Below are 21,010 nucleotides of genomic sequence, written 5' to 3'. Positions count from 1 at the left end.
GTGGGGGAAAAAGGCTGTGTAAGATGACTACAGAAAAGAACTAAAATAGAAACTGAAAGTTGCCAGAGATTTCCCGTAAAGAAATGCAAGATTCAAGCTTTAAGTGCATTAATATTTACTTACAAAAAATGTGTTAAATTTCCAAACCTTACCTCAATCCAATTTGTGAGCCAGTAGCACTCTGGATCTGTGTTTTCTACTGTGAAAAGAACATTTCCTCTTGGAATTACAGAGCCCTCAGGTACAGCCTTTATTTCTATGGGAAGATGGCCATCATATTTCTGTGTAAGGAACAGTAATGTTGTTAGACAACAGGAAAGATGAGGACCTACAGCTCTTTTATTTAACTGCAATGGACAAAAGGCTATGAGTGAATAAAAGCTTTCTTCTTAATTTCTTTCAACTCTAAAAATAAACCCACCAGTCCAAATAAATGTAAAAAATCCCTATCTATCAAAAAAGGACAAAAATCACGTAACTTAAAACCCAGACTCTTTATCAAAACAAATGATGGTTATCAGTTGTATTCCTTGAGCAAATTGTGCCAGGAAAGCTTAAGCATTCTATAAAAATACCTAAGTTCTACCCACAGAATGAGAAATACTTACTACTCATTTTCTTCAATGCTTTGACATGTAGTAATCTAAAAAAAGTTTAGCTACTATTCATATTTTTTAAAAAATTCACTAGTTTTGCTTAGTATGAATGTGTGCTTTGCTTATTTATTACAGCAGGATCCATTTAATAACTATTTTAGAGAATATTTTCATCTTAATTACCTAAACTTCTCAAACATGAAGTCTTACATTGGAATGTCACTCCTTTGTCAGTCTTTTATCCCCAAAGGACTAAACATTGTGTAAAATATGCCCTTTGAAAAGGAGTAACCTGCAAATAGCAACTCTAGAAGACTAATTATAACTTTCTGAAAGAGCTCTGCAAGCTGTACTGGCAATACTGAAAATGTTTTGGATGGTAATATATTTTGACAGAAAGCTTCCCATGAGATATCCTGTTAAAGGCAGCAAAAATTGCATCAATTCAGAGAAATTACAGATTCATAAGTAGCACCAAAACATTCTCCGGTACTCAACAGACATCAGAAATCTCTTCTACCTTACAGTTTAAAAGTTTATTCAAAAATGTAATAACCTGAAGGAAACTGTGTTTATATACCACACAGGGTCTAGTTGTGAGATTTGAAGATATATGGATTAACAAAAGACAACAAAGCCTTCAAAAAGGCTCAAAATAATTTATTCACAATTCAATAAAGGCAATAGTATAGTTAAGTGGAAAAAAAAAATTTCAAAGTTGCTGTAGGTGTTGATTTTGCCCGTGGAAAAAAATTATATGATCATGCCATGGCTCTGTATTATTGCCCTTTGCAAAAATTTTGGATAGACTTGACTTGTACAACTCAGGACTTCCATCTCATCACTCATCACCGATTCCTGCTAACTTGCAGCCTTTACACCAGCCCATTGCCCTCCAGGAAAACCTTTTCTTTCTTCCAGCCCTTCACCCTATCAGTATTTACCCATTCATTTAATCTCAAGTACCAACTGAGAGGTGTACATTTCAAATTCATCCTGGCACTTCACTCCCACAGCCACTGCACCCTCCACTTTCCCTACCTCACCTGAGGAACTGAGCTAGGGAGGAACAGGGGCAGCTGTGTGAACAAACACTGGAATTCAGGGAGCAGGAACAGGGACTCTGGGCATAAAGGGCACACAAAGACTCAAAGAGCACATACACTTCCAGTCTGAGAGCCACCAGCATATAAGATCCACACATGAAAATCATGTTTGGGTTTTTATAAATATACAGACACACAATTTTAATAAGAAAAGGAATAAACATACACAGAAGGTATGCAGGAATGCTTATTTTGACTAGAACAAAAGTTGAATGGACTTAGTCAAGCCACATTACAACTCAGTGAGGACAGACATGCAAAATTAAAAGTGTATTAATTCTGTTTATCCAAAGAGGGATCAAGCTTACTTTAACACAGATGAAAGCAGTTCACAATGTATAATGTAGCTTAAACACAAATATGGATTGAATTCACATTTGTAGTTATTTGAACTGGATGCAAGTCCTCTACAAACCTCTCCATAACTCTCTTAGAAAACTGTGGGCTTATTTACCCAGTTGCCATTTGCAACACTTAGTTGAAAATCACTCTTCTCTTGCACACCTATGGTCCACCCCAGTGGCAGGATGACATCCAGATACATTAACAAAGAGATGCCACCATAAAAGTACATACAATTAGGGGATCCAGGGAAATATAAATGCAGAGGACTAAACACGGGGCTTTCAAATGCTAAAAATATTCACTCACCAAAACCCACAATGAAACGAAGCATTTAATTACTCTGCAGAGATTAGTACAGCTCTGATGAATGCTATTAGTCTGAATCTGCTGCTTTTGCAGAGAATAGATGTCTGCAATTACTTGAAGTCTAACACTTTGTTAAACAAAAGGGGAAAAGGATAATTGTGAAAAGACTAAAGTTAAAAGGTTTTGTGTCAGAAGTGCTCAAGCCTTGTATTTCATAATAAAATTCAACACTCATATCTCCGAAAAACTTCTAAAACAACTGAACAAACGTGTATTTTCTCCAACTATTTATACAGCCAAGAAGTTGCAATGTTCTCTGCATTAGAGTAAACACTGTAATGACTAGTTAGAGAGAGAAATGTAAATGATGCAGGAAGCACTGAGTGCTGTATCACACATGGAGAGCTGCCAACAAGCCCCCACTCACTCACTCACAGGAGCTGGCTGACGACAGCCATAAATCCTTATTACCTGCAAAGCTGCATTTGGCATCTGAAAGGATGGAAATTACTTTTCTCTAAGGAATTACAATTATATGATTATTCTTTGACAGCTGCTACTCCCTGTACACTAAACATGAAAAGCTAAATTTATCCAGTCTTTACTATCAAGATTAAAAGGAGAGACTGCCATATTTATTCTACTGTTGATTCAGAAATCCTTCACAATGATCTCCAACTATTTTTGCAAATGTTTTTACCTCTAGAATATAGTTCCATCCCTTTTCATTGAAGACATCATCTTGAAAATGCTCCCTATATACTTCTTTGGCTTCCTTGATTTTCTCTTTGGTCACCACTTTACCTGGAGTTTCAGAAACAGATTAAAGCTTAGAAATCTGCAATATTAATCAACTGATAAAATAAATAACAAGAAGGTTCAGGCACAGTTACTTTGCCTTCAACAAAGATAAGAAGGAAATGTCAAATGCAGAATGTTTAAACCAAACTTTAATTTATTATACAGATTAGAATGATCAAGAAACCATGAGGGTAAAATACACTTGTGGTTTACAGATGACTCAGGAAAATTTTGAGATTGTTCCTCTTTTATGACGGTCAAAAACCAGTCAAGAGGTTTAACAGCAGTGCTTTTCCCAGAGCAATGTGTTGATTGTGCAAGCTGGTACATGCAGCAAGGACATATCTAGCACAAGGGTTAAGCTGTGCCATTCCAGGGGGATCCCCATGGAGAGACTTTGCAACCAACCTTTGACTGACCACTTGTGCTAGGAACCAGCAGACTAACCACATTATTTGAATAAACATGCTGCTGCTGTAGGGCCCGTCTACCTTAGAGAACAACCCTCAGATTGCTAAAGACAAAAGAAACAAAATTATCAAGTGTTTTGATTATACTGAAATTTCAATCTTTGGTGGAATTGGCAGAGATGTTTATTAGATCAAGACAAAATCGCAAGATGTATGAATAAAGTTTTCCTTTAAAGCTTGGCAGAAGGCAACATGCACTCAAGTGAGAACAGGTGATATTTGTACAAAAAAGATCTTAAACAGCACCAAGAAATTTTCAGATGTTACTCCTAAAATTATGACTATAAAAACCACTTTTACATGTAGCTGCCCTACTCAATGATCTAAGGTGAAGGCCATCCAAAATTTAAGGAAAATTAAAATTTAATTTAAGGAAATTTGAAACCATTATTGGTTTACACAGTAAACAAACCAGCAAATACAGAACTGAAGTTAATGCTCAACATGCAAAATGTATTTTCCATCAAATCCTCTCTCTGCTTGTGACTCTATGCACAGCTTTGGTCTCTTTCCAGTTGTTTCAATTTTGCCCTCTGAAGTTGCAACACCTTTTCATTTTTAACACACCATTGGCATAAATAAAGACAGTAGAGAGGTGTCTGGATTAAGAAGTTAATACCAATTTATGAGGGTGGACAACTTTTTTCACAATCACATAAATAAGATACTATGCATGTCACTACTTGTGGTGTATCAGGATAACCTGGAATTGTTTCAACTGTAACACTACAAGCTTGAGAAAAAGTTAGACAATTTAATTAGAGAAAAGGTTTTACTGGAATTTAAGACAGTTACCTTTTAAATATTTATTCAGAATGTACTGCAAGCCATAAAAAACTGTTTCTTCATATTTCACTTTCTTTAATTTGGAATTTTCAGTCTTCTTTTCACGACATTCAAAGTAGGAATATACTTTGCTTGTGTTCGGTGGATATTGCTTGTAGTGTGTAACCTACATCAAGAAAAATTTCAGTAAGAACTCAAAACATCACTACAAAGCACAAGAGAAATCATATTTGTACATTAAAGCTTAAAAGTAACTCCCAGCTCTTCTGAACTGTGATTATTTATCCATTCACATTCTACACAAGTATTTACAGAATTTCCAGGTTTTTAACCTCTTTCAATTTTCATTTCCAAGGACTGTCTTCCCTCTGTTATTATTTGCTTCTTTATCAAGTCTTCCTTCCTGAGGTTAACCTCCCCCTTCCCTGATGACCTGGCTTTGATTAACTGGGAAAGACACTGGCTGGGATTTTAGGAGCAGCACTAACACCAATGTGCCAGGTCAGTTTTTGCTCTGCCACACCAAGCCTAATAGCTACAGGAAGCCCAAAATTCCATGCCACTACCAAACATCTGCTTGAATTTGACTTCAGTTTTGCAGGCTACCATCCCACAGCTCAGATAAACCCACCCAGACTGAGGAAGGCAGTGGCAATGGCCTTTACCCAAGTGTCCCATTCCCCGTGAGCAGAGTGGGTCTCAAACTCTGGTTACAGCAAAGCCAGTTTACAAACCTGTTACTGTCAGTAATGCTGCTAAAAATCTACCTGAGGTTTGCACCTCCCTACAAAGTTTGCTAAACGGGCTTTTTTTCAAAATTGGAAAAAGTTCACATAAAGGAAGCATGAGAAATTGCTGCCTGTGTGTACTATGTGGAAACTGGCCATAAAACACATAATGCTAAGCTGAACTCAACTATTACAGCTTTTTAGAGCTCCTCATAGTAAATCTAGCCAGAAATTAATAACAGCATTTGAAACAAGTACGCTCTAAACACCTAAAACCTTAAGCCTGCAAAATTTCATCTCCTAATGTGTAAAAAGCAAACTCCATGCAAAATCCTTAATTCCATACTGAACAAAAAGAATACACAATGACAGAAACTTCACACTATCAATGTTTCAATTACGGAATACACAAATCAAGGTAAAGTATCCCCAAAGTTGAAGGTATCAAGAGTTTTCTTAAATTATGATGGGAAGCCTTTAAACCAGTCTATACATTCCATAAGGAAAAACTGTTCCTACAACTGAGAAAGCAGCACTGCACATCAGAACAAAATTCAAATGGTTGAAAACTCCTGTCTGAATTTTTTTCAAACTCCCATATTTACAGGTTAGAGTATGAATTCATTATACGTTTCTTGCTGTTACTTACTCAAAATAACCTTAAAAATTTCTGTTTCTAATACCACAAGGAATTGGAAAAGGGATAGTTTTACTGTTTCTCTCTTCTTGTCCTGATTTTTTAAACATATCTCTGACAGTCTCAAAGAAAAATATTTGAAGGTTGCTTTACCTCTATTCCTAAAACTGTATATTAAAGCATTTTAAAAGGACAGTTTCCCTTCTCCTCCAAATGTCGTTTAAATTTAGTATTTCACTCAGATTGGACAATGAACTACTCAACTGAATTTCTGGTTCTCCTATACCAGCACAAGGCTGTTATAGTTGTGTTTCCAATGCTGCAAGGAAACATTCAAGGAAGGTCAATTTGAAGATCATTCTATTGTCTTTGCTTGTATGAGGTTTACAAGGCCAATCAAATAAAACCCAAGCTTGTCATTGCACGTTTTCTGCCCTGCCTTCAAACAAAGCATGGCACCACAGGCATTTAATGGAGTACAAACCCATTCTGTTACAATTCCACAGCCACTCAAAAGCAGAATGCCTAAGAGTAGCAATGTTAGATCCAAAGACAAAACCTGGCTTTTAGATTTAGTTCTAGCTATCAATAAATGTCTCGCTTCACAAATTATAACATGCCCTTTTCTAGTTCTGTGCAGAACTTCCAGGAAGTACATCACACTGCCAGCTCAAAGAAAACTCTCTGCATGATATCATCACATTTAAAGGAAAACAAAATCCCTGCAAAAAAGAAAACACACACACCATCCTCTCTTCTTTACTATGGAGTAGACAAAAATAGGCTCCATTTGACATGTCTTTCTAACTAGTGGGTATATGAAAATACACATATTGTGTATTAAATTGTATTAAATGCACTCTGAGAAAAAGATCCTGTAACAAATCCTTAGAATGTTCATGCACTGTAAAGACAGAGTGGGAACTCCTCCCCTCCCACTGGCGCCACCAAGATAACAGCAACCTCATGAAAAATTTCGCTCAGTTTTACAACTGGTACTGGACTTTTGAGTTTGTGATTTCAGAGTAAAGGCTCGACACAGAGCTCAGCAGCTGCAAGTGTACACAGCACATGTCCCAGGACCAATTCTCCATGAATATCTCAATTCCTTGTGGCAAGCTCGAGAGCAAAGCAAAGCAATGCTGCTGTTCTCATCACAACAGGTCAAACAATGAAAACTATACCTGCACGAGATGGGATACTCAGGTTTCCTTTAAAAAGCTTATACAACTTACCAACTATGGGCAAGTTACTGAAGCCACACCTACATTGTAATGAAAATCTCTGTGATCTTCCACTCACATCTTGAAAATATATTAGACTTTGACAGTTCAAAGGCATCTCCTCCTGCTGTATGTTTCTCTCTGTCAGAATGGTTACAGGCCCAAATTAACTTAGCACAGTGCACCCACTGAGCTGGTGCCACCTTTTCTTATTGCATTTAAGTACATTCTTTTAGGGACTTATTCTAGCTCTGCTTTGAAGCATGATCACAAAACAGTGCTCTGGCTGTAAAGCAGAACTTGAGAGCTGAAATCAGTCTGAAATGCTAACAGATGTATTTATCCTTTATACTGCATACCTGGGGACACAGCTCCTCCTGACTACCTTGCTGACAGTTTCAACCTAAAAAAACCCCACTCAGGTTTCTCAAACATTGCATCACAGGTTTAGCTATCTTTTCTGACATAAGATTAGATCCTAACCTGAAAATACAAACTAGCTAGTGTCCAGAAGATAGTTCCTTTTAGGGATTAAAACATATATGAAAATTTCATGTTTGACAGAAATATAATTTTATTGATTAAGTTGCTGTAAGTACTTGAAGGAGATAAGGAACTAACTTTGCAAGTCACATGTGTAGCATTCAATTATATTCTTTATACATTAAAATCTATTTAAACAATGAAAATACACATCCCTGGCAATTAAAATATTTACATCTGAGCAAACCTTATAGCTGTAATTTTAAAGATACTTCTTTTGACATTGCACAAAGCTGTTAGTTTTACCTACAAAGCTGAGACACCCTTTTAAATATTACTCAATATTCAAAGGCGCAATCACAAAAATACCACATTTCCCAACCACTGGCTACTTGAAGGGGGTTTATAAAGAAGATGTGGACACACCTTTGATCAGGGCCTGTAGCAACAGGACAAGGAGTGATGGTTTTAAACTAAAGGAGAGTAGATTCAGACTAGATATAATAATTTTTTTGTAATGAAGTTAGTGAAACACTGGAGCAGGTTGCCCAGAGAGCTGATAGATGACCCATCCCTGGAAACTCTCAAGGTGAAGCCGGATGGGGCTTTGAGCAAATTGGTCTAGTTGAAGATGTCCCTGCTCACTGCAAAGGGGCTGGACTAGACGGCCTTTGAAGGTCCCTTTCAACCCAAAGTATTCTTTGATTCTATGTTGTATAGGTGTGTAAGAAGTTAAGCACAAGACCTACCCCTGCTGAGTTATCTGGCCATCTTTTTGCTCCCAAGCCCTCAGACTTATCAGGAATATCTGCCCACAAAATGTCACAGCAGCTGATTGTATTAGCTGTCATTTCTGGGTTTCTACACGGGGAAATAATACCCATCTGCCATAGTGGTGGTCAGGAGGCTTGGCATGTAGTGAAATGCCTGGTGGTAAAAAAAAGGGTGGAAAAAAGGTCAAGGTCTAGGAGTGGGAACAGTTCACAGAAGACACAAAGAATACAATTGAAAACAAACCAAACCAACAAGAAAAAACCTGACACAACACTAAAAGGCACTTGGACAATGAAAACTATGCTCCAAAAAATGCCTGATCTTTCCTTGTTGTCTGATGAAGACTTGCATCTTTCTGTATCCTAAAGGAGAGTAGCAAGAACAACCAGAGGCAAGGTACAATATTTGATATTAAATTTTATGTGACTTAAGAGATTAAGGCAGTATTGATAACTCCATGCTTTCAGTTAGGGGACGACAGAAGCAGGACTTGCACAGACGAGCTCTTGATAAGTAGGAGTGACTACAAAGTCAGTAGGAAATCCCTTCTCTTCAGGAAGAAAAAAAAACCCTAACCAACAAACAGAAGAGCAAACAAAAGCCTCTACTGGGATTAAGAGACCCTTACAAGAAAACAACTCTCCAAAGTATCTTCAAAGGCCTTTTGATGTTTAGTTCAAAGGCTGTGGTTTAGGTTTTGTCTCTAAAACATATGACAAACAGCTTTGGCACTACTACCTACAAGATTATGTACTATGACTGAAATAGAGCACTTTTATTCCAGTTGTGATAGCTTCTTGTTTAATTTAATGCAAATAAAAGTATATTCTGAACAAAGAATACTCTCAACAAGGACTACAGCTATTTAATTAAATCAAGTTGTTTGAGGAAAAAAAAGATGAACCACAAATTGCATTTATATCATCAAAAAACCACCCCAAACATTAAGAGTTAAATTTTAAGAAAAAGGAATTAATGGGTATTCATCATAAAATAGGGATGACTAAGGTAAACACTGCATTTTTCTAAGCTAGATAAGAGATATTTGACATAAAAATATAAAAATGCTTATAATCTACAAGCTTTGTTGTACAGGATATTGTAACAAACTTACTTTAAAAGGTTATTTAAGCCTATGTAATTCAACTATTTGAAAACATGGGAAAACCAGATAGGACACAAGAAGTCAGGTGTGGCCAAAATGTCCACTGGTGGTAATTCCGGATGCTCCCCTAGGTCAGATGCCAACATGAACCATCAGAAAGATGCTTCCAAGCCCTGTCTTCAGTGCAGAAAGCAAGCCCCCAAACATTTAGCCAGCAGGATCTTGCCTGTACTGTAACTCTCATGTGACAAGATGATACCAGTTCAAGTAAGACACTATTTGAACCTTCTGCAGCTATTTTGAAAAATCCTTCGTGCTAAATGGGTACAGAACAACCTGGCCACTGCACCCATGGTGCCACACAGCCACAACAATGAAGACTCAGAGGGACAGGTGGCAGGTAAAGCAGAAGTAGCACGGCCTGGACTCGGGGCCACTTGGCCAGGACACGGCAGGTCTGCAGCACAGGGGCCAAAGCAGAGGCCTGGTCACTGCACTGCAAGAGACATTTGGGGATCCTCACCCCCAGTATGCCTCACTGAGTTAGGCAATTTTAGTGCAGTGGTACTGCTGGTATTTACACCAGGGAGACTTCTGCAAAGCACCCCAAGACCTCCATGAATTGTGGTATTACATCTTATTTACACACATTATGAAAAAAGGCCATGGATGCAATACTGCTTTACCTAAACCTCTAGGAGATTTAGCCAACAGAGCAGCTAAAAGCAAAGTTTACCAACAATCTACATTGAAAACAACATTATTAGCAACAATAAGGAGATGAACCAGGACTTAGGAGCAAAGGGACTGCTCTATCAGATATACCTCACTGAGACAAGACAATTAACAGCAGTGATAAGGCATTGTGACCCTCTTCAGGAAACAACCCAACACAACTGTGACTAACAGTTATATTCAACAGGGATGCTTTGGTAGCTTTTAAGCAATCACAGAAGGAATGCACATCATGACACTGGAAATGAAAACCAAACCAAAACCAGTATGGTTAAATGATAAATTTATTTCAACAAGAGAGGAAATGCCAGAAGAATCAATCTTTAATAATTCAAGAAAAAGGGCATCCAACAACAGCAGGTAAAGTGCAAGACATTCTTAAGTGAGTTAAAAAAAGAAATCTAAGAGTCAAGTAGAATCTTACTATTTTGATTACATGAGCTTTAGATTACCATAGGGGGGACAAAAAAAGCCTTAGAGAGACTTCAGGCCCCTTATTAGAATGCATAAGATTGAGACAATGTCCAAGAACCAAAGTGAGAATATTGGGAAATATCAGCTCTTACGAGATGAAAGAGATAAGCTAATGGAGGTTATGACTGAATGATGACCTTGTACCACTTCTAATGTCTCCATACTTGAGTTCATCCATCATTTCTTATATGTGTATTGAAAAATAAGAGAACCAGAGGTGAGAAAAAAGTTAAGAGATCAGTCAGTACTATGAAAAATAAGGAAAGCACATGCAAGCAAGTGAATTCCTATGGAAGCTGCACATTATAGCAGAGATGCTGTACATGACCAGGTCCACATTCATTTAAAACACAAGGTCAAGTGTAAGCACTAGAACTGAATGTGTTCTAAATTTCTCAGACAAAACACAGTGCTTAAAAACAGCTACATTTTGCAGTTGATTACTTTACCACTAAAGACTTTCATGGCTTTTGTTGTGCTTTAACCCCAACTGGCAACCAAGCCTCAAATGCCACTCATTCACTCCTCCTAGGGAGACAGGGGAGAGAATCCAAAGGGCAAAAGTGGAAACCTCATGGGTTGGGATAAAGACAGTTTAAAAGGGAAAGCAAAACTTCTCTGCATGTAAGCAAAGCAGAACAGGGAATTCATTCATCACTTCCCACGGGCAGACAGGTGTTCAGGCATTCCCAGAAAAGCCGGGCTCCAGCCTGTGTAGCATTTACTGGGGAAGACAAATGCCACTACTCCAAATGTTCCCCCCTTTACTCCTTCTTCCCCCAGCTTTATTCACTAAGCATGATGCCATGTGGTATGGAATATCCCTTGGGTCAGCTGGGGTCAGCTGTCCTGGTGTCCCCTCCCAGCTTCTTGTCCCCCCCCAGCCTCCTTGCTGGTGGGATGGTGTATGGGGCAGAAAAGGCTTTCACTCTGTGCAGGCCCTACTCAGCAAAATCAAAAATATCCCTGCATTGTTTTCAGCACAAATCCAAAACATAGCCTCATACCAGCTACTAGGAAGAAAATTAACTCTACCTCAGTCAAGGCAGCAGTTTTACATCCAAGACTATCACAAAAGAGATGACAAAATGCCTTATGTTTACTGTCTACACATTTGTCACTAGTCTGCTGTACTACTGCACATGCTGTGGTAAGTTTCCTGTTCCTTAATGAAAAAGGAAAAACATTTACCTTTCAACAATAAAAGCTGCAGTGCTTCTAGAAGGGCTGCTTCCCATTGATTTAAAAATTGTCTGAATACTCTACAACTGCAGTGCTCCTTTTGAGCAACGCTGTCTTGGGGTTTGTAACAAGACCATGTGACTGCAAATCAAAACTTGGAAAATAATGAAGCTAGAGAGTGTGAAGATTGTGTCTTACAAGGAGTGCCGAGCCAGACACTTCCGATGCTTTGCACTGGCAGAATTACAGGAGATAACACACTCACACTCCCACCACAAGATTGTAATTAAGAAAAAATATATATATGGGCTGCTGTAAAGAATATTTTGCTGTCATTAAGTACTAGTCAAATCCAGTAGGCTAAAGAGTACTCATGTTTCTTCCTCACATACCTCTAGTCTTCTAAATAAAGAATACACAGGCTGTCAGAGCCTAGAATAAACACACACTCACGTGAAAGGCTTCAGAACTCAGTGCTCTCCTACATCCACACAGAGTAAAAAGTCATCTGAAGTGACAAATACTTAAAATTCAACATGTAAGGCATACAGAATTAAAACATACATTTTGGGTTTCCTCGAAGCATCCAGAAAGAAATCAGTTCTGAAATAGATCTCATTTACAGTCTAGATAGCAAGTCAGCTCCTCCTAAGAGGTAATTGCATGGCAGCTTATTATAACTATCAGCTTAATTACGAAACATGTCAAGCAACAGTAAAGATCTCATTGGCAAAAGCAAAATAAGCTATTACTGCAGCAAACAAGGTTCAGTCAATAGCAGCTCATGGTCCATCCAACCCAGGCCAGGTCCGTACCAGTCACGGCTGTCCTCCCACTGAACAGCACAGCTCTGCCAAGCTGATCCTCTCAACACAATTTCAGACTACCTATACTCTGGACTATTTCTTGCCTGTGCAGAAATAAACAAATATAGGCTAAAAAGAGCGCTGGGAATCAGAGAGAAAGAAAATGCAGAGGAGGTGTGTCAGCAATGTCAGACAAATGAGGCACTGAGGGCATGGACCCTTTCACTGGGGAAGTGCAGAGACTGAACAGAACCCCACTGTGTCAGAGAGACAAGACTGCTATAGAATATTGTATAATGTATATACAGCTAGCTGTATAGATGGAGCTATATAAATTGCGTCTTGCTGTACACACAAGACTAAGACATCGGGCAACACAAACAGTGATTTTCAAGGAGCCAGTTGATACCCTCTCACTTGCAGCTTTCTATCAACAAGGACTTTAACTTCAAATACTTCCCCTTTTCAGTAATACCAAGTCACCAGCACAAAACTTCACTAATAGAAATGCCAGTGCTAGAGTGCACATAAAGACATTGAGGTTCCCCGGATAACACTGCATTGATGAATCTCTTGAGAGTCTCATGATCAGAAGAATTAAAAGGACTGCTGTTACTTATCAGCATGTTGCACACACACTATACCAAATGCCCATGCTCAGACTCTGAGGGGATGGCATATAATTCCCAGCATACAGGAGGAATTACACTTTTGGGGGATTTGTAGAAGCTTAAGAATACAGAACAAAGTACACAGGAAGAAGAATCTAAGTGATGTAAAAACATTTATCTTGTTATTGGGTTTAGAGATAAACTGTATAATTTGAAACCCAGCCTCAAAATCCTGGAGCACTTGTACAATTGAGTAAGCTCCAGTCTATAATAGAAGCTTGGTACTGGAACCAGTGCATATTCACCTACTGGGAACTACTCCTGTCTAGGAATATTCACTTTACTAGCAATCAGTATGATACTCAGCAGTTTTTCAAAAACACTTGAAAGATTTTGAAACTGAGTATTTAATATTCTCTATTGTTTAAGAGGAAATGTCCTATGATGCACATGCAGACAGGAAAATAGTGTAGAAGGCGGGGAGGCTGGATAGGCTCTCAACAGACAAATCTTTGCCTACTGAATTACTTTGTTTCTGAAATTGTATAGGCACTAAACCAGTAATGAGTTATTTTTTCACCCCAAATTTCCAACTGCAGCAACAGAGAACTGGGACACTGGAGCTAGTACTCAAACTAACAAACTGTGACAGACGTGACCCTGAGATGCCACAAATTTTTTTTTTGAGGGACAACTGCCTAAGCTGGGGTTGTACCACTCACTATGGTCTGTATACTATATGGTGTTTATGGTATTTAAACCTGTATGGTTCAAATACCATACAGGTGTTTATTTCTACGTGATTTTTGTCACCAGCATTAGCTTGTATGGACTGGCATCTACTGCAATTAGATCACAATGTAAACTTCTGAGCTGATTCATGTTTTTTCTCAGCCTAAACGTTATGTACAGACAGTTCTGCATACACAAACAGATGCTACAGTTGTGGATACAGCAGAACTATCTAAACAAAATAAAAAGAAAAGAAAAAATTCCCCAATCAACTCTCAGTTGTTTTAATTGCTAATAAGAGTGCTTGGTAACTCCTGTAAAAAGCTTGACATTGCAAACTACGAGATATTTTAGTGCAGTTTTACTGAAAGTGCTCTCACTAAGTGAGTTTCATTGATTGGGAAACAACAGTATCATCCAGGGAGAAGATAAGTGATGTTTGCTCATATTACCTAACCAGATAAAAGCTGCTACTTGTTTAAGCATTGTTCAGAGACACTGCAATTCCTAAGATTTGGAAAAAAGCATATGGAAAGACAGACAATTTTAATAGCCCTAACAAAGCAACTGAGGGGGGGCAACTATTCTAAATATAATACAAAATGCTCCTAAGCTGCCACAGAAAACCTCATCTAAATTTGGTTTTAAACTGGGAAAAAAACCCGAAAAAACACCTCAGGCCTTTATTTGACCTCTTTAAGGCTTCTACCACTCCTGGAATGTTACCAATTCACCTATACTATGAAACAGCAAACAAAACAGAAGCAAACTGGTTTTATGTCACTCCAGTGTGCTGCACTACCACCAATCCTTGAGCACACCCAGAGAATTTAGAAAAAGCAGTGTAGAACTTAGATTTGAAGTAGATACTGTTTTAACTCAGGCCTGCAGTATTTAATGTGATTAGTCTCAGACATGGAAAAAAGTGCATCTTCCATATTTGAATAAGTTAGATAACAAAACTTAAACCCGGTTCACAAAGAGCACTGTGGTCAGACTACACTCGGAATGGACGCAGCTTTGCAAGCCCTCAGTTGCAGTTAGGATGCCCTGATTGAGCTGCTCCAAGATTTATCAACATCTCCCAAAACTCCTTCCCACAAACAGCAACAATAGCTGTTAACTTTCTTTATGTCTTGATGTAACTTATAGTAATGATAACAATAATGAAAATAATAGTAATAATAATATCACCTCAAGTCAGCAACTACTGAGGTTTGTACTTTGGTAGCTACTCAGTAGCAAGACCTGGTCACAACATAGCTTTTGCTTTTTCAATTCCTCTATCCAGAAGTACCCTCATCCCTGAGCACTCATCCCAGCATCCCAACGCTCAAAGAGCTAAAACGCAGTAAATGCTTTACAACGACAACCAGGACTGTTACTGTAGTTTTGTTGACAACAACCTCGTGGACATTGCAAGGCAACTCCTGAAGGAAATAAGTGATCCCTGCAGCCCCGGAGAGGCCGGGCACTGGTGCGCAGCCCGGCGGGGGGAGTCACACGGGGGCTGTGCCCAGGACCTGCCGGCTGAGCGCTCCCATGAACGCTGCACAGGGGCAGCTCCAGCACGGGCACACTGGCTGCGAGGCACGGCAGGCGCTGCCGGGGCACGGAGCACCGGCCCGGGCACATTGGCTGCGAGGCACGGCAGGCGCTGCCGGGGCACGGAGCACCGGCCCGGGCACACTGGCTGCGAGGCACGGCAGGCGCTGCCGGGGCACGGAGCACCGGCCCGGGCACACTGGCTGCGAGGCACGGCAGGCGCTGCCGGGGCACAGAGCACCGGCTCGGGGCGCGGACAGGGCGCCTGCACTTTGTCACCGCTGTCAGCCCCGCTATTTCCAGGAAGCGAAGGGAGGGCCGTGCGTGCGCCTCTCCGCTCTAACCTCTACCTTTGCCGAGGGAATGTGACACCGCAGTGCCCGGAGCTAAGCACGGGGCTAGCGGACACGGATTTTGCGCCAGCCAGTTCCCGGAGCGCGCTGCATCGCCGCCAGGCGCACGACCGCAGGCAGGAGCGGCGGAGCGGAGCACAGCGGGAGGGACGCGGCGCGGGAGAGGGAAGGAGCGACTGCCCCGCGGCAGCGCCGTGCGCGCCCTCCGCGACCCCGGCCGGGGCGGGGGCGGGCAGCCCGGCGGGGCCGGACGATGCTCGGGGCCGGGCGGCCCCGCCTCCCGCGTGCCCGCCATGGCCGCCCCCCGCGCCCAGAGGCGGCGGGATGGCGGCGCACACCCCGCCCGCTTTCACTTTCTTTTCTGGCGCCGCCGCCGCTGCCCCCCGGCTGCGCGGCCCCCGGCACCCCGCGCGCAGCGGCTCGGGGCTGCCGGGGGCGAGAGGGGCAGCCCCGGCCAGGCCTGCGCCGTCCCCCCCGCACCGCCCGGGTGAGGCCGGGCACCCTCACTGGCGTCCCGGGGGATCTCCCAGCCCCGGCCAGGCGGGCAGGGGGCCGGTGGCGGCGGGACCGGCCTGGCTCGGCGTCCCGCGGACGGCGCGCACCGGCGGGTCCGGTGTCCGCAGAGGTGACCCCCTCTCTCCCGCCCGGCTGTCCGTGCCCACCTTGTAGGAGTCGGTGGCGAGGAGGATGTTGAACTCGGCTCCCGCCGCAGCGCACTCCATGTCGCCGAGCCCCGGGAGGCGCCGCCGCCCGCACGGACAGAACCGGGCTCCGCCGCCACCGCTGGCGTTTTGAGCGGGGGGGAGCACGGAGAGAGGGGGCGGGGCGGAAACACGGGATCGCGGCCTGGGCGGGCGCGCGCGGGGACGCTGATTGGTTGGACCGCTCTGCCACCGAGGGCGGTTCCCTGACGTCACGGCGATGGGGACGGGGCCTGGGCTCCGCGGGGGCTCCGATTGGTCCCGGCGCAGGCCGGTGCAGGGGGAGGGGCGGGCGGGGAGCGTCCCGCGCCGCACGTTCTCTTTCATTGGGTTTGGGCGGGGCCGGCCCGGTGACGTCACCGCGCGGCTGGCGAGCTCCCTCTGGCTGTGGCAAGCGGCGCGCGCTTCGCCGAACGGGCGGCGGGGCCGAGGTGGGCGGGGGCGGCGCGCATGCGCGGAGCGGCCCTGGTTTTGGTTCTCGGCAGCCGCGGTTCTGGGAAAGGGGAGGCGGCGCCGGCACTGGCACCAACCGGGCACGGGGGAACCCCCCCGCCCGCACCCGCACCCGCACCCACACCCGCTCCCGGCCGGGCCGGGCTTCAGGGCAGCCGCTGCACCCTGCGGTCCCTTTTACCAGGGACTGAGGCTGATGCTGTGTGGGGAAGGACCTGCCGGCCTTCCCGAGCAGCCCGATCTCCATCCGCCCCCACTGCCCACGTTCGGCACCGGCTGCCTCAGTGGAAGGACATGACACTTTTTGACAGAAATACTTCCGAGCATTCTTTACAGTTGCTGTTGATCGGAGATTACATATAGAGTTACACCTGCTTTCCAAAGCTTTTATACTCGTTACGACTTTAACTGGTGTTCTCATTCGAGGGAATACTTGAGGTTTTCGATCCGTATTTATCTGGCATTCGCATAGAGGAGGAAGAGGAGGCTCGGGTGGCTTTATCTCCCCCCCGGCCCTGACAGGGCCTTGTCGCCCGGTGGGGGTCGGTCATTCCCCCAGGGAATGGCCTCAGTCTGCCCCGGGCAGGCTCAGCTCGGGCACTGGGGAGAATTTATTCACAGAAAGGGTGATCCGACATCGGAACGGGCTGCCCAGGAGATGCTGCAGTCACCGTCCCTGGAGGAGCTCGAGGAAAGGCTGGATGTGGCACTCAGTGCCAGGGTCTGTGTGAAAAATGCGTATTTTATGATTGGCTTTTCGCAAATATTAAAATGAATATTATATGTGTTATGCTAGAAAGTTATTATGTATTAATTCTCTTAAGTAGTATGTTAAATATAGTTTTAGGTTATAACAAAATGTTAAAATAGAAACCATGCTATGTTAGATGCTCTTTTTCTAAAGAAAGGACTCGCCCTGAGATAGCAGCCACAGGACACCTAAATCTTTCAGAGAAAGAGAATTTATTGCTCTCTTATCAGAAGAAATGAACTTCTTCATGCCTCGCTCAGCCCTGAAGACGCCATTAGGATTCAGAGGAAGAAGTTGAGGATGACCAGACAGAATCCTGTGTTTGAATGGAATTTATGCATCATGTATGAGGTGTATGAATATGCAACAGGTTATTGTTTTTAAGTGTTAATCCTCTGTTAACATTGTGCTCTTTTGGGCTTATGCAGCCCAGAAAGAGGTACCTGGACTGTCCATAACTCTTTGTTTCTATTGTCTCATATTGTCCTAATGCAAATTGTCCAAATTATTATTACTCTAATTATATTGCTATTTTTATAACCATTTTATTATAATTAAACTTTTAAAATTTTAAAAAACTAGTGATTGGTGTTTTTCACAGTCTGGTTGGCACGGTGGTGTTCGGTCAGAGGTTGGGCATGATATCTCAAAGGTCTTTTCCAACCTAAGGGATTCCATGAGTCCCTTAGTGTATTGTTCTGAGGTGAGAGAACACTCTTGGTAGTATTAGAACTTGGTAGTATAGAACACTTGGTAGTATATAGCACTTGTAGTATATAACACTCTATAACACTTGGCAGTATATTACAGTTGTAGTAGTATTTAACACTATATAATACTTGGTAGTATAGAACACTCTCTGTATTTGCTTCTCCAAAGCAGCAAATCCAGTTCCTGTCACAGCCATGGCTTGTCCACAACTGGAAGATTGTTGTCTCGCTCTCTGCTAATCAGGTTATGGAAAAATAACAAACTATTAACAATTACTGCATTAAAAAAAAAAAAAAAAAAAGCCGCTCGGTTAGCCTTTTCTGTAAAACCATTGGTGAATTAAAACTTAGGTTGTTTGATCATAAACAAATTAAAAAATTGTATAACTGCTGTTTATTAATATGATTCAGACACATTGGGTTTCACCAGTCCGATTCTGGTAGAAGTAAGAATGTCCAAAAAAAAATGCAAAGAATAAGGTTAGGAATGAGATCTAGGTATTTCTGACATCATTCTGTATGTATAACATCCCTGTCAGCCATATTAATTTGATTACCCTTGTGAGTTCCTGTTGACCTCAGCATGCTCTTGTTTTATGCCATTCCATGAGAGAAAAGCACCAGTTTTGTATATATCAATAATATATACCTTGCCCAGAGAGGCTGTGGGATTTCCCTTGCTGAAGATATTCAGGAGCCATCCAGTCACAGTCCTGTGCCATGTGCTCTAGGCTGACCCTGCCTGAGCAGGGAGGTTGGACCAGACACCCTCTGTGGCCCCTTCCAGCTCTACCCAATCTGTGATTCTGGAAATTACTTTCATTAGTTTTCTCAGGAGGGAAAGGGTTTCTCTAGAACAGGCAGAGGTCTGTGAAGAAGCTGGAAACATTAAGAAACTCCATATATCAGGAGTTTCATGTACACTTCCTCTGCCATCTTGTTTGAGTGCTGTTTTTCACCAAAATAAAAAATTAGCAATGGTAATTGCTGTATTGCTATTAGCCACCATGAACTTGCAGCTAATTCTTGTCTTAGACATTCTGCTTGCTTTTGTTCAGTCTCATGGACACAGACTTATCTTCTTACCATAACTTCCCCATCAGAGCAAAAAACAAATTAATTTCCATTTTCTTTCTATGGTTTCTTTGTAGCTCTCCCCCTTTTTATGTCTTCTGTTGCTGCACAGACAACCCACTCTGCTCTCTTCTACTGGCAAGACCGATCTAAAAGTGCTTGCTAGTTTAGAAAGCTGCTCTACCTTTTTCACATCCCCCTTAAATAAAAAAAAACCTTTTCTGAAATTGTCCAAACTTAACTCTTCTTTAGTTCCTTCTGAGGATTTCTTTTGTGGAGCATCCCATCATTGTGACAACACTATCATGTGATAATTTGAAATTATCTTTATATGCAAATCTCCCATGTTTTGTCACAAAATTTTCTTCTGTGGTGTCACATCAGGACTTTGCCCCTTAACACATCCTTTATCTGTGTTATCTGTCCATACCTTTTTCATAGTTGAAGACTCTCTGCTGCAAGGGACAAAGCTTATGTTTTAAAAATTCTGCTTTAATATAAAGCTGACTAGTAAAAAGCAAAAGTTATTTTATCAGATCAGTCTTTTGTCTAAACCTTAGCAAGAAATTGGAAAAATCAGAAAAATACTACAGGTTGTTCTGTTTTGTTTTGTTTTGTTTTGTTTTGTTTTGTTTTGTTTTGTTTTTAAATGACATTTTTCACTACAGAATTCTGCTGATATATCTTCAAGCCTTCAATGGAATAATTAATGATTATTTGTTCAGACAGAATTTTTGTCAGCATCTTGTTCCCCCTTCTGCTGGCTGTTTCTGGCACCTTACATTGTGCCAGATCTTGAATAATGGTTTAATTTAGCTCATATGAACATATCTTAAGCTGCATCTATAATGAAATATTGTAAAGTTAGGGCATTTCAGAGTATTAATAGAAAATGGTACTATGCTAAACAGAACTATGTTAAATCACTGTTGGCTGGTGAGAAGAACATATTTTAAGTTTGGAAAAAATTAAATACAACTCTTGCAGCTGTAGATGGTGGGAGTACTGTCACAATGTTGAAAGAGAAATAATCCTGGGAAAGAGAAATAATCCTGTTACTTGATTTCTGTGCTGTGTCTGTCCTCTATTATCTGTAAACTCTTCAACTGTTTCAGCTGTTCAGCTTGTTGAAATCAGGATTTGTAACTTATATGGGGCTTAACTTTTCCCTCCAGAAGGAACCACACCAAGAAATAATGTTCTTCAATTTAAATGTGAGCTCAGCTAAATTGTTTCTGATACCATTTGCCTACAGACAGAGGTGAGGTTCTTCAACAGTTATCTTCCAACATTTTCCTTTAGCATGTGAGAGATTTTTAGAGGCACCTGTTTAGATATTTTTAATAAACAAAGCTCTAAGGGTAGCTTTAATAAATTTATATTAATCCAGGGAAGTATTTTGTTTCCCAGGGATTTCTGATAATAAATGATGCTCTGTGTAGTAGAATTGTGCACTCAGCATTTTATGCATATAAAGTCCATGATGTGGTGCTGTATCTGGAGGAGGGCTATCCTGAAAATAT

At 41.7% G+C, this 21,010-nt stretch overlaps 1 protein-coding gene across 1 annotated transcript in view; it reads right to left on the bottom strand.

Moving 5' to 3' along the window:
• Positions 1–16,625, bottom strand: part of NAMPT (nicotinamide phosphoribosyltransferase) — a 30,358-nt gene extending 13,733 nt beyond the window's left edge. The window contains exons 1-4 of the mRNA XM_030960238.1: positions 16,461–16,625; positions 4,420–4,576; positions 3,054–3,157; positions 153–281 (exon numbers count right to left, since the gene is read on the bottom strand). Coding sequence (XP_030816098.1) covers positions 153–281; positions 3,054–3,157; positions 4,420–4,576; positions 16,461–16,520 — 450 coding nt within the window. The 5' untranslated portion in view covers positions 16,521–16,625. The remainder of the gene's footprint in view (positions 1–152; positions 282–3,053; positions 3,158–4,419; positions 4,577–16,460) is intronic.
• Between the last annotated feature and the right edge of the window lie 4,385 nt (positions 16,626–21,010).

This window comes from Camarhynchus parvulus, chromosome 1A, assembly GCF_901933205.1.
Source record: "Camarhynchus parvulus chromosome 1A, STF_HiC, whole genome shotgun sequence".
NCBI lineage: Eukaryota > Metazoa > Chordata > Aves > Passeriformes > Thraupidae > Camarhynchus > Camarhynchus parvulus.
Note: the sequence above shows the minus strand (reverse complement) of the source record. Positions and strands in the feature narration are given on the sequence as shown.